This window comes from Dendropsophus ebraccatus, chromosome 9 (genome assembly GCF_027789765.1).
Source record: "Dendropsophus ebraccatus isolate aDenEbr1 chromosome 9, aDenEbr1.pat, whole genome shotgun sequence".
In the NCBI taxonomy this organism is placed as follows: Eukaryota; Metazoa; Chordata; class Amphibia; order Anura; family Hylidae; genus Dendropsophus; species Dendropsophus ebraccatus.
Genome location: NC_091462.1, coordinates 102,624,406 through 102,638,453, shown reverse-complemented (window position 1 = coordinate 102,638,453; position 14,048 = coordinate 102,624,406). Strand labels below are relative to the sequence as shown.

Genomic DNA, 14,048 nt, shown 5'->3' with positions numbered 1-14,048 from the left:
TATATCGTTCGAATTTAAACAATCGTTCAGTGTAATTGCAGGCAACGATCGAAAAATCATTCGTATGTCGTATGATTTAGATCTGGACCTAAAATTATCGTTAATCGTTCGCTGTAATTCCACGTTCGTTCGCTTAAGTTCCGCATTTTTTCACTAATCGTTCAGTGTAATCGCACATTGTTTTGCCGGGATCAGAAGAAATAAACGATCATAGTAACGATTGCAATAACGATCTAATGTATCTAACGATTATCGTTCTGTGTAATATGGTGAACGATTTCAGGTTAACGATAAATAATCTCGTTTGCGATCGTTTATCGTCAGTCGTTAAAAATCGCTTTGTGTGATAGGACCCTTGGTCTCCAGTACTGAAATGCCAAATGATCATTGTTTGCCTGCTTGAGTTGTGCTCATCTCTATTGGACATCATCACTTCAAAAAGTTGGGGTCTGATGAAGAAGTGTCGATCTATAGTGGAACCCCAGACCAGGGTAGAGCCGTCACTCAGGCAGCTCCAGCCCAGAGACAGACAAGGCATGAGGTGGTCTTTCCTCCATGACTCCACCATCAGTGCAGGAGGGCGTCCATAATGTCCGCTGTGGTCATGACTCGCATGACGTCCACCAACCCCACTATGAAGCACATTTTCAGAAGCAGATTAGACCCACTGGGATGACCTACATCTATTAGGACAGGTTCCCACTGAGGAATTCTGGCGGATAAATTCTGCAGAATTCTGTTACCTGTACGCGCTCACGGCCGCGTGCCTCTCCACCTGTGCCATAAACACGATTCTATGCACGGCCAGATTCCGCATTCTGCCAAAAGAATTGACACCTCAATTCTTTTGGTGGATAGCGGAATCAGCCGGCCCATAGAATGGTGTCTATGGAGCCGTCGGAATGGCGCGTTCTAGCGACGGAATTCATCCGCGAGAATTCCTCAGTGTGAACCCGCCCTCACTGTGGATACCACTTATGGCTGTGTGAAAACCACCAAGAAACTGGTATTATATATTAATACCTCACAGCGCCATAGGCTTTATTCCAGGCGCCTTTATCCTTACACACAGGTAGAGATCTGCTGCTCACTAACCTGAAATATTGACACCGTTATGTTCACACATACATAATCCACTGCAGATTTTGCTACCCACAACTTTAAAGGGGTACTCCAGCACTTAAAATTTTTAGATAGCGCTGCACTTATGCAAAAACCTTTCCTGGTGCTGACCGCAGGCACTGACAGCCTATGACTGGCCATGGCGCTCTCCCATCTCAGTCAGTGAGGAGGCTGTCACTGCTGAGATGCGTCTGACCAGCAGGAGACCCAGACACCGATAAAGTAGTGTGGGGAGGGGAGAATAAGATTATTATGTTTTATATAAGGGCACTATTTAAAATTTTTGGTGCTGCTGTACTCTTCTAATGGGTCCACTGTGAATCTGCATCAGTCATTAAAGTCAATGGGTAGTAAAATACACTGTGGATTTTCCGCACCAGATTATACATGTGAACATGCCCTTATACCTCACACACTGGATTTCAAACTTTTTTTTTTAAAGCGAATATACAACTAGGTACATTACTATTTTGTTTTTTTCCCACACACAGACCGGTGCAGGGATGCCGGTAACACAGTCCTATTTTGTTACCGCGTGCAGTGCCGGTGGTCTATTACCGGCACCCGTTGGGTATAAAGCACTTGGGGCAGACCGGCCAGCCCCCAGTGTGACAAAACCTCCTCCCGGAGAGAAGATCATCACACTGGGGGCCAGTGGGCTCTTCTCCAGTGTTCCATACCGGACAGGAATCAGGCAGTGGTTCAAAAAATGGACAGCAGCACCGGCATCCCTGTGCCAGTCTGTTTGTGTAAAAAAATAAAATAAAATAAAAAAAGTGATGTACCTGCTACAAAAAAATTTACTCAAAATTTACTGACAGCCTGTTCCATGAAGAGGGTTCCCCTCAAAACACATTGGGGGAGATTTATCTAACTGATGTAAAGTAGAATTGGCTTAGTTGCCCCTGGCAACCAATCAGATTCCACCCTTCATTTTTCAGACTCTGTGAGGAATGAAAAGTGGAATCTGATTGGTTGCTAGGGGCAACTAAGACAATTCTACTTTCCACCAGTTTGATAAATCTCCCGCACTGTCCATAATAAAATTAAATCTTAATACGGCATCTGAAATTTTCAGACGCAGCATCCATTTTTCCATGCTATACAAAGTATCCACTTAATTCTTCATAGGATCGCCATCCGCATACTGAACCAGTTATCAGGGCTGGTGGAAGATGGTACTCCGCTAATATCTATAGGCTTCTGGTGGTGCCGTGTCCGCAGCATGACTAAGGGCCCTATTACACGGGACGATTATCGTGCAAAAAATCGTTATAACGTTCTAATTTAAACTATAATTGTTCTGTGTAATTGCAGGCAACAATCGAAAAATTATTCGCATGTCGTTAATCGTTGATTTAGGGTGCATTAACACAGAAAGATGATATGCCGAAGATTTGAAGCCAAAGCCAGGAATAGACTTGAAAAGAGGAGAAATCTCAGGCTTTCCTTTATGACCTGATCTGTTTAGTTTGTTTCTGGCTTTGGCTTCAAATTTTTGGCAGATAATCTGTCAGATAATCTTTCTGTGTAAATGGACCCTTAGATCTGGTCCTAAAATTATCGTTAATCGTTCGCTGTAATTCTACATTCATTCACTCAAGTTCCGCATTTGTTCACTAATCGTTCAGTGTAATAGCACATTGTTCATTGTTTTGCAGAAGGAATAAATGATCTTAGTAATGATCATAGTAACAATCGTAACTAACGATTATCGTTCTGTTTAATATGGTGAACGATTTTAGGTTAACGATAATCTCGTTTGCGATCGTTTATCGTTAAAAATCGCTCCGTGTAATAGGACCCTAACTCTATCCTCCATTCTGCAGTAATGTACTATAGTGGGAGATTTATCAAACATGGTGTAAGGTGAAACTGGCTCAGTTGCCCCTAGCAACCAATCAGATTCCACCTTACTTACAGACTCTTTGAAAAATGAAAGGTGGAATCTGATTGGTTGCTAGGGGCAACTGAGCCAGTTTCACCTTACACCATGTTTGATAAATCTCCCCCACCTGCTGTATGTTTCCCCATAGAGAAGGTGGTACATATAGAGCAGCAGACCCCTACCTGAGTATAGAAACAAGGGGGCTGTAATATTAGAGGTATCGGTGCATGATACCAGCTCATTGGTTGTTTCCACACAGTTCTAACATTCATACAAAAACAGGGAAGGGGGCACAAGAGATGGAACTATTCTGCCATATAACAGGTGTGTACATTGTAGACCTGTGCACATGGATGAGAATGACACTACGGGGAGGATGGGTTCCGGGGTATCTAATAATTATTGACTTTATTGCTTTATATATAGAGAGGAGAAAAGAAAAAAAATGGATCTTAAAGGAGTTATCCAGCCCTATAGAACTGATGGCCTATCCTAGTAGCAAGTATTGGTGAACGTTACAGCCTCTTTGGTGTTTGTCCTCTCTGTATTATCAGTAGCGGAGGCGCAGGTCAGTCACACTGATAGGACAGCAACTGCAGGGATGTGACGGTTAATGAAATCTTCTGATCGATGAAGCCATTAATTATATAAGGATGGACAATCCCTTTAAGAAGAAGCATGTACTCCAGTGACAACTTTACGGCTGTGCTTTTCACCCCGAGCAGAGTCTGATACCATATGCTGGTGGCGTATCAGTCTGCACCGCTGGCACCTCCTCATGTAGCTAGCATAGTTCATAAAACTGCTGGATCAAATGATTGCTCTCCAGCTGTTGTGGAACTACAATTCTCAGCATGCCCTGAGAGCAACCACTGCTCTTAGAGAATGAGGTTTTTCCCTGCATAAAAAAGTGAATGTTGTTTTTTCTGACAGTCCAAATAGTGAGAACGAGCCTGAACAATGAAACCGCGCCTGGTCCTGATGTACTAGAACAAGCAGCCCAGGGTTCCTCTATGTGCGATGCTATCCTGGACTATGAAAGATCGGCTCATCCCCGAAGCATCTTCACATTCAGCTATCCTCCGCGTCTGTAAGTCCATCTCTGGAACGTTGTAGAGATAATCAACGCATTGGTCGAAAAGGAAAAGTCATGCCAGGCATGAATGTCTGCACAGGATGCCCTGGTAGTGCGGGGTGTGCTGGGAGCGCCGCATGGGCTGGTAGGGCAGGATGTGTGGGGAGTGCTGTATGAGCGGGCAACGCTGCATGACCAGGTAGAGTAGTATGAGCGGGGAGGGCGGTGTGTGCAGGAAGAGCAGCATGAGTGGGCAATGCCGTATGTGCAGGTAATGCCGCATGAGCAGGGAGTGTGGGGTAACCCAGAGGCGGTGTATGGATGTGAGGGTAGTAGGCGGTGTTCAGAGTCGGGTGAGCAGGCTGCGGCTGTACTGGACCGGACACCACCAACTGCATTAAGCTGGGAGGAGGAACAAAAAACATTGGGGGTTAATGGAGTATTTTAGAGGATAAAAATACAAAACTAAGAACTTATCCAAAATATGTATACCTCTACCCCCCAGAGGTGTCTGGCAGTGGCTTATACTCCTGTCACAACACCAGCATTGTCAGCCAGGAGGAGGGTGTATATGTATAAGGGGAGGGGGGGGGGGGGGTAAGCATCAAACAGATATGAGTACAACTCAGGTAGTTCGATTGTTCGAATGCATCAAAGGCATTGAGTCTCCATGTCTGCAGTGTGCAGCATAAGCAGGCTCTCATAACCCACCACGTCTCATCTTCTCCCGGGTACACCACAACCCAGCTGACAGATCACAAGTGGGTGATATTTAGCCCGCTCTGCCAATCAGTGACTGTAGCGGTGTCCCGCCCCGGACACTCATTGGCTGAGCAGGCATCTGTCAGGCGGGTCATGAGGTAGCCGGACGTGAGGTAAGACGACAGCTGGTTAAGGTGCAACAGCAGCACGTGGAGATGCAAGGGCACCGGGACAGGTAAGTATGACCTCTTTTGTATGTTCCCCCACCCCCAACTTCGCCTTTAAAGCATCAGTCAGTAGCCAACAAAGAACACATAAAGCCCTTACTTGTTATGAGGAAGTCTTGCGCAGAGGGTTCTCAGGTCATCTAAAACAGAGAGGGGGGAAAAAAAAAAAAAGTTAAAATGTCAAGATCTATGGGGATACATTTAATTTTGTAGAACTTATATGGCATCAAATCGGTTCTGACTTTTAACACCTTCAATTACACCAAAGACTATAAAGGACTTTTGGTGAATGGCACTTGCTCCATGTCTTCTCTAGTATTATAGTATTATGCTGCGCACCCACAACAAAACTGTGATGTGTGAACAGGAACATCTGTAACAATGCAGGCAACCAGATCATTCCATGCAATCCTTGCTTTATGGACCTGAGATGTATCTATTCTAAAATTTACCCCGGGTGCAAAGTAATGCTCCTGTCGCCATGGAAACTTGTAGGGCTTGTGCCAGCCGATCTAATGCCAGTTCCATCTCTTGTTCAGCATTCAGTGGGTTAAGCTCCTCGCAGAGTTGTCCCAGCTCTTCCACCAGAGGCACAAGCTGCTCAAACAGGATAAGTGCGAGGCGGCCATACAAGCTCTTCTCGGTCAGGTGGGTCTGCAGGACCATGAGGCCTTGCAATACGCTTAGATGTAGCTTAGAGTAAAGGTTCTGGTCTTCCACAATAGGACCGCCACCAGCCGCCTTTTTCTTACGTCTATAGGCCAGAGGAGCTATCACACACCACCGCACCAAACCCATCAACGGGGAGAAGTCCAAGTAACCAATAGGCAGGTTGGCCGTAATTGGGGTGTTAAGGAACGTGATCAGAATGAGACGAGGGTCTTCGAAAATCCAGGACACAATCATTTCCAGGAGATCATGAGAAGGAATGAGCTCCTCTGAAAGAGTTTAGAGGAGAGAATGGATTCAGTAGAGTTTTATCCATCATTGAATGCGAACTATGAGCCAGGAGACTTCTTACCTGTAGACATATCATACAGGACAGCGACCGCAGTGATGAACTGGCAGCAAAAGCGCGGGCTGACGTTAAAGATCTGCTTAAGGGTCTGGATAGAGCCTGGAACCAAGCCACAGTAGTCCCCCACCAGAGCCTTTGCCAAACGTACACAGTATATGGCGGGGGTCCGCTGCATCGGAGGGAACAGCAGAATCATCAAAATGGTAAAACAATGCACAATGTGGAAAAGTATGCAACTTCCTCTGCTTTCTGATTCCGCTCACTGACAGCAATCAGATATATATGGATGACCACAGAATTTATAGGTTGTCCTGTAACTCTTTAAAGAGAACCAATCATGGACGAAAGTTAAAAAATTTTTATTCCCTAATTAGATGTAAATCAACATTTTATTGACATTTGTAAATATAATTCATTATTTTTATTGCCACGTTTTTTAATTATTCACTTTTTACTTTCCTGTATGGAGCCGGCTCTTTTCAAAAGAGCCGGCGCGAGACAGGAAACTCCCGTCATGCAGAGCGGCAGGAAAGGTTCCCATGATCCTTTGCCCGCCGCTCCGTTAATACACAGTGATCTCGCGCTATACAGCGCAAGATCGCTGTGTATTTTCTAGTCCCTCTTCTCTAATCTATTTATGAAGATACAGACTGCCTCTGCAGTCTGTATCTTTATACTTTACCTATCCTCTTCTTCGGTGCAGCAAGGCCGGCGCCGCCATCTTGATTACGTCACTTGCGTTCCAGCGGTGGAACGCAAGGCCCGTAATCAAGATGGCGGCGCCCGGCCGTGCGGCACTGAAGCAGAGGATAGGTAAAGTATAAAGATACAGACTGCAAATACAGTCTGTATCTTCATGAAGTCTATCTATGAAGATACAGACTGCCTTTGCAGTCTGTATCTTTATACTTTACCCGATTCTCTGTTCCCTGGCTGTTCCGGCGGCGGCGCCATCTTGATGACGTCACGCTGGAACGCACCGCTGGAACGCAAGTGAAGTCATCAAGATGGCGGCGCCCACCGGAACAGCCAGGGAACAGAGGATCAGGTAAAGTATAAAGATACAGACTGCAAATGCAGTCTGTATCTTCATGAATAGACTTAGGGAGAGATATACTTTCATAATAGGGACAGTTACATTTAGGTGATTGGTTCTCTTTAATCCCAATGTAACGCTCTGGGATGGATTATATTGCTTTCCATTAAAATGATACAATAAGGAGGAACTATCATAATTTAAAGGGGTTATCCAGCACTACAAAAACATGGCCACTTTTCCCCCTCTCTTGTCTCCAGGTCTGGAGACAAGGTCTGCAATTAAGCTCCATTTACTTCAATAGAAGAGTTTTAAACCCCACCCAATCTGGAGACAAGAGAGGGGGAAAAGTGGCCATTTTTTTGTAGCGCTGGATAACCCCTTTAATCATTACAAACAACTCATATCACTAATTCCTACCTGGAGCCAAGATGCAGCACATTCCAGCACTGGCACCCTGCATACTGCCACCGCCATGGATGTCAACTTCCCCAGGAGAGCCATACGCTGCTCATCTGCCTTATTGCCCTGCGGACTAAACAGCGAGGAAAAGATGACCTGGCGCACTGGCTCCTTGGTTTGGTCTTGGAAGTAGTTGCAGAGAATCTCCAGCAGCTGCAGCTCTTGCATGGCAGTGAAGCGCTGATGGGGAGAACACAGGAGTTTAATATCAGTCATCAATTAGAAGAACCTCGCACCTTTACCACATGCAAAAAAATACTAACCCCTTTGTTTACTCGCTGGATCAGATGTGAGGAGAAGGGCAAGTATGTTTTGGCTGACTCAGCTTTGTCAATGGGCCCAGAAGACCCTTTGAACTCCTTTCCTTATTCTATATAAATTATGTGGGCAATTAAGCTCCATTTACTTCAATAGAACTGAGTTTTAAACCCCACCCAATCTGGAGACAAGAGAGGGGGAAAAGTGGCCATGTTTTTGTAGCACTGGATAACCCCTTTAAAGTGACTCTGTGCCCACAATCTGACCCCCCCCAAACAACTTGTACCTTCAGATAGCTGCTTTTAATACAAGATCTGTCCTGGGGTCCGTTCGGCAGGTGATGCATTTATTGTCATAAAAACAACTTTTAATCCGGCAGCGCTGTGTCTAACGGCCGGGGCTTACATTTGTATATGCATTAGGCTGGCACACCCTCTCTGTCCTTCCTCCCCACCCTCCTCATCATTAGGAATGCTCCAGGCAGATTGCTTCCTATTCCCCACCTGTGTGCATAATGAACATGGGCTGGATCGTTAATACACCTGTGCAAAGCTCAAACAGCAGTAAATGTTTCTGGAGCATTCCTAATGATGAGGAGGGTGAGGAAAGACAGAGAGGTGGTCCCAGCCTAATGCATATACAAATGTAAGCCCCGGCCGTTAGACACAGTGCTGCTGGATTAAAAGTTGTTTTTATGACACTAACTGCATCCCCTGCCGAACGGACCCCAGGACAGATCTTGGATTAAAAGCAGCTATCCGAAGGTACAAGTGGTTTGGGGGGGACAGATTGTGGGTACAGAGTCGCTTTAAGTGAACCTGTCAAAATTTTCGGGTTTGGCAAAATGATCCGCACGGCAGAAGAATGGCTATGCCTATGGCTGTATCCATCTTTTCCTGGCAGCCCTAGGTAATCAGCAACCAACTACTGCAGCCAAGAGAAATTGAACACTAAGGTGTTCGGGTTTGGATAATGTCGCCGAAGGCAAACATTTTGACAGGTTCTCTCACCACTACTAGAGACATGTCAAAAGTTTTAATCTACCAATGTCTGAGTGTTTATACCCTGAATGATCATTCCATAAGGCCCACAGAAGCCCTCAGCTAAGCACTTCAACCTCCTGCGACGAGGCAGGAAGCTGGGGAGTAAAATGCTAAGAAAAGCCCTTCTCCTGGCTATAACCATCAATCAGGTCTGAACACCCAGACCGTGACCGATGAAAACATATAAAATATTCAAATGTTTGTTTTTTCATAGTCACAATTCCCTTTAAAAATCCACATACATGTCATAGATCGGTCAAAAAGGTCCAGCCAACTACCTAAAGTGTATGCTTAGTTGTCTGTTCTGAACATCAGAAAATTGTCAACATTCAACTCTTGGCTTCTAGAGAAGTTGGATGCCACCCAAGGGAGTCCTGAAAAACATGGATACAGCCATAGGCCATGTTCACATGGCCCTGGACACCGTCTGTTCCCAAAATGGCCGATGTTAGACAAGATGATCTCAGCCAGTACTGCAGTACCGGCTGGATGATCTTCATTTCTGATGAATTGGGATGCAGGCGCATCCGGGTGCACCCGCATCCCAATTCGGCGCTCCATTGTGTGAACTGAAAGGTTCTCTGCAGCTGCTATTCAATGAATAGCGGCCGCATAAAATTGACATGTCTGTACTATGTGTATACACTCCGGCCGGGATTCCCTCTAGCTGCAGCACAATGTAAGTTAAGTATTAATTGTGGCCATGTTGCTAATCAGCAACAACTGCCATGATTAATACTTAACTTACGTTGTGTGAACATGGCCACAGGCTGTATCCATATTTTTCTGGCAGTATCCAACTTCTCCAGATGCCAGGAGTTGAATGTCGCACCAGGATAATCTTCTGATGTTTGCTCAACACTATCTCTTGGCCGACAGAGAAGAATCAGCCAAGTTGAATTTTAAAGGAGAAGTCCAGTGAAAATTTTAATTAAAGTATTGTATTGCCCCCCAAAAGTTATACAAATCACCAGTATACACTTATTACTGGAAATACTTATAAAGTGCTTTTTTCCCTGCACTTACTACTGCATCAAGGCTTCACATCCTGGATACCATGGTGATATCACTTCCTGGATACCATGGTGATGTCACTTCCTGGATAACATGGTGATGTCACGACCGGACTCCTAGAGCTGTGCGGGCTGTGGCTGCTGGAGAGGATGATTGCAGGGGGATGCTTAGTGTCCCTCCAGTGCCCTGTGTCCCTCAGTGTCCTCCTGCCATCATCCTCTCCAGCAGCCACAGCCTGCACAGCTCTCGGAGTCCGGTCGTGACATCACCATGTTATCCAGGAAGTGACATCACCATTTCATCCAGGAAGTGACATCACCATGTTATCCAGGACGTGACATCACCATGTTATCCAGGAAGTGACGTGACATTACCATTTCATCCAGGAAGCGAAGCCCTGATGCAGTAGTAAGTGCAGGGAAAAAAGCACTTTATAAGCATTTCCCGTAATAAGTGTATATTAGTGATTTGTATAACTTTTGGACGCAATACAATACTTTAATAAAAATATTTCGCTGTAATTCTCCTTTAATTCTGATCCACTGCCAGAACTGTCAAGCAGCCGACTCTCTTTTCCTCTTTGAGCATGCACTCACACTCATCCAGCTGACAGCTACTGAAGGTATTCAGGGACCTACTAAGAGAAGTGCTAAAGCCGAGACAAGAGGAAGTGGACAGAGCCGCAGTCACCTTGCTGTGAGACCCCCGATCCTTGGGAATCTGGAAGACAAACTCCTCAAGTAACTCTATGGGCCCCTTCTCCACCATGGGCACAGGGGCGCTCTGGAGCTGGCTGCTGAAGTAGATGTCCAGGTGGTAGAGCACCTCCTTGGCTGCGCTGAGAGCATCACGCCGCAGGAGAGAATGGCGTATGTCGCTCATCGTGCCCCTGCGGGAAGAAGACATATTCTTATTAATATCTATAACAGTATGGATCCACACAAGGCACAGAGTAGGTGGCATACAACAGGGGGGAAGCTGAAATTCCCAAGGGTGTCAAACTCAGGCTCTCCAGCTGTTGCAAAACTACAATTCCCATCATGCCTGGACAGCCAAAGCTAAAGCTTTGGCTGTCCAGGCATGATGGGAATTGTAGTTTTGCTGCAGTGTGACACCTGTATATGTGGCTGGTGGGATGATAGTATGAGGGAGAAGTGTGTAGTCTATATGGTCGCCAGAGGGAGGAGCGGTCTCTGCAGTGCTGCGGGGAGAGAGTAATAGTACAGGGAGCCCAGCTGGCTGTATATACCGGCGGTCAGAGTCCTTGCTGGGGGCCGGCTGGCGTGCGGTGCCTGGGAGCTGCGCGCTGCGTCACTAGAGGGCGCCGGCGCAGGTGGATGACGCAGCAGGCGTGTGACGTCAAAGTCACGTGTGCCGAGCTGAGAGTGGAGGGGGGCTGGCAGAGCAGAGATGTGGGCGGGGCATGACATGTAGCAGGGCAAGGAAGGAGGAAACAGGAGAAGCTCAAGTAGAAGAGAACAGAGGAAACCTTTGGCCCTCCAGCTGTTGCAAAACTACAATTCCCATCATGCCTGGACAGCCGAAGCTTTAGCTTCGGCTGTCCAGGCATGATGGGAATTGTAGTTTTGCAACAGCTGGAGGGCCGAAGGTTCCCTATCCCTGGTCTAAGAGGGGAGAGGGATGATACACAGGATGTATGAGGGGAGGAAAATGGACCAGGGGAGGCTACTACCTAGCTGGATGTGGGGTGATATAATAGGGAGGCTACCTGAGCTAGAAGGGAAGGGAGATATAATTACTGTACTATAGTATATAATACAGGAAACAATAGAAACCTATGGAAAGCAGTTTACTTCCTATTCTCAATTGTATTGAGACCCACAGGCTCCATTGTTTGTAGCAAGTTAAAGGGGTTATCCAGGATTAGAATAACATGGCCGCTTTCTTCCAGAGACAGCGCCGCTCTTGTCTCCAGGTCAGGTGCGGTTTGCAATTAAGCTCCATTCAATTCTATAGACCTAAGTTGTAGAACCTGAACCCAAACTGGAGACAAGAGTGGTGCTGTCTCTGGAAGAAAGTGGCCATGTTAGGCTACATTCACTCATCAGTATATTTTCAAGCATCAGCAGTCCGCAAAATATCATCCCCATTGTGCTCCCTATTTTGCGTATCTGTTTTGATCGATTTTTTTATAATGGAAGTCAATGCATACAAATGCATGAGTTTTTGCATAAAACAGATGAAAAAAAGGGACTCCAAAAACGCAGTGTGAACCCAGCCTAAGCCTGGTGTTATGTCCTTATCCCCACACCGCGGCTCCGTGAACTCTTCTATTTACTCCTTAGAGACTTTATGCAACTCTACTATGCTGGTCTGATACAATGTACTTACCTAAATGCTGCCCCCGGGATACTTTCTTGCAGCCTTTGGTACTACACAAGGATGGTTCAGACAGCGCATGCGCGGAACCAGCGCTCGTTGCCGTACTCAGACTTTGAATCGCTTGCCCAGCCAGAGCACACGGACTGCCGCTGGGACATCGCCCCACTTTCAATTTATTCACGGGATCCCCGATGATGTACACTACCCTCCCCTGATCACCACACTCTCTGATGTATGCTATTTCCTTGCAGGCACGTGATTTGTTTATTATGTGTTCATTCACCATACATGTGACATTGTTTACATCTTACGTCACTGTGACGTCACTGATTGGTTAACTCCTACTGTATTTGGCGCCACTTTATGTATATAAGACAGCTAGATACCACTGTTATTTTAGCTGATGAAGGCTATAAGCCGAAACACGTCCTCTCATGTACCTGCTATTTTCACTTAAATAAAAAAGCATTACTCTATTGTGAAGTACCGGGATTTATCTTCTAAGCCTGGATAATAGGCCTCCCTTTTCATGAATGTGTCAAGATGATTGACGCCTCTGCGGGCAAGGGGAACCCATTCCAGCACTTGGAAGTCAAGTTGTGGGAACAGATGGACAATTTTTTTTTTTTGCACTGAACCTGGAAGTACTGCAATACCAGTCAATGCCTGGAGAGGACAGAACAAGCTCTTTTTCCATCTCCCTGTTCTAAAAAATCCATGTAATATGGCCCCGGATAGACTTCTGGCGTGCCCCAAGTGTTATCTGCCGGCAACAGATTTAACACAAGGTATTCGGTCCTGCCCTCAAACGCATATTTTCTGGTCCCAACTGGTGGCTCTAATACATACTAAATGGAAGCTAAAGCTTTCTTTGTCACCACAGCGTCTTCTCTTCCACTCTGTCCCGGAATCCATGCAAATTCCAATGGAATGCGAAAAGCTCAAAGAGAAGAGCACGGTAAAAAATTTTTGTGGAACTCTTTTACTCAGATCAGGAAATTAAAGAGTTGATGAAAGTGTTCAAGGGGACCAAATGGTATGTGACATCCGACATTGCTGGGACGTTAGGCCGCCTAGAACTTTCGGGTTCTGGACAGTGAAGCTATAGTCTTTCTTGTCCTTATCCTTTCTGTCTTAGGTTTCTGCATCTGTGGAATGTGTCTGTGTGGGGGAGGGGGAGTTCGGGAGATTTGGGTTGGGTTGGGAAGTTTCTTTCTGTTTTTTTCTCTCCTCAGGAAGACTTTATATTTGACGCACAATGTTTTATATCTCTGCCGTGTGTATTGTTTTCATACACTGATATATTGGCATGTGTGATATTTTCCTGAGTGTTTCTCTTAAGGACACGAATTGTAAGTGTGTCCCTCTTTTTCTTTGTTACGTGGTTTTAATTATGTGAAAAATCAATAAAAACTGTTTGAAAAAAAAAATCCATGTAATATATGGTCCCCAGATAGGGGACGTATCAGATATTAAACTGATAAGAACAGATACTACACTTGATCTTAGCCAAAGGCGAGAAGCCATACACAGATGGACAATTTTTGTTGGGAAATAATATCCTTGATGTTTCTGGAAGTTTCCCCTATGTAAAGTAGTCCACAGGAGCATTTGATGGCTTATTGTTAGAAAGCGACCCGCAAGTTTGGCCCGTGGCACTGACAGAGTCCCTGGCAACCAGCCTGGCGGGGAGTGCACTGACGGCGACCCGGCGGCGCTTCTTTTTGATGTAGCCGCGGCTGGGGCTTCACCGACCCCGGCCGATCTGCCATAGGCGTTTGCCATTGTGACTGACGCCCGGTACCACCAATCAGCTGTCTAATGTGATCTGGGCTGGGACTCCAGGTCCCATAAGTATCC

The 14,048-nt window shown here is 45.9% G+C and overlaps 1 protein-coding gene and 2 pseudogenes across 2 annotated transcripts in view; all 3 read right to left on the bottom strand.

Annotated features, from left to right (window-relative positions):
* Positions 1–3,391: 3,391 nt before the first annotated feature.
* The window catches only part of INTS15 (integrator complex subunit 15), a 19,535-nt gene continuing 8,878 nt past the window's right edge, over positions 3,392–14,048 (bottom strand). Inside the window, exons 1-7 of one of the 2 annotated variants that reach the window (XM_069984132.1) lie at positions 11,095–11,179; positions 10,536–10,734; positions 7,489–7,710; positions 6,036–6,201; positions 5,467–5,952; positions 5,115–5,154; positions 3,392–4,487 (exon numbers count right to left, since the gene is read on the bottom strand). In XM_069984132.1, coding sequence (XP_069840233.1) covers positions 4,133–4,487; positions 5,115–5,154; positions 5,467–5,952; positions 6,036–6,201; positions 7,489–7,710; positions 10,536–10,727 — 1,461 coding nt within the window. In that variant the 5' untranslated portion in view covers positions 10,728–10,734; positions 11,095–11,179 and the 3' untranslated portion in view covers positions 3,392–4,132. Of the gene's footprint in view, positions 4,488–5,114; positions 5,155–5,466; positions 5,953–6,035; positions 6,202–7,488; positions 7,711–10,535; positions 10,735–11,094; positions 11,180–14,048 lie in introns of those variants that run through there. The other variant, XM_069984133.1, reaches the window with a different exon arrangement.
* LOC138802274 (U2 spliceosomal RNA) lies at positions 12,811–12,980 on the bottom strand (annotated as a pseudogene).
* Positions 13,597–13,715, bottom strand: LOC138802250 (U2 spliceosomal RNA; annotated as a pseudogene).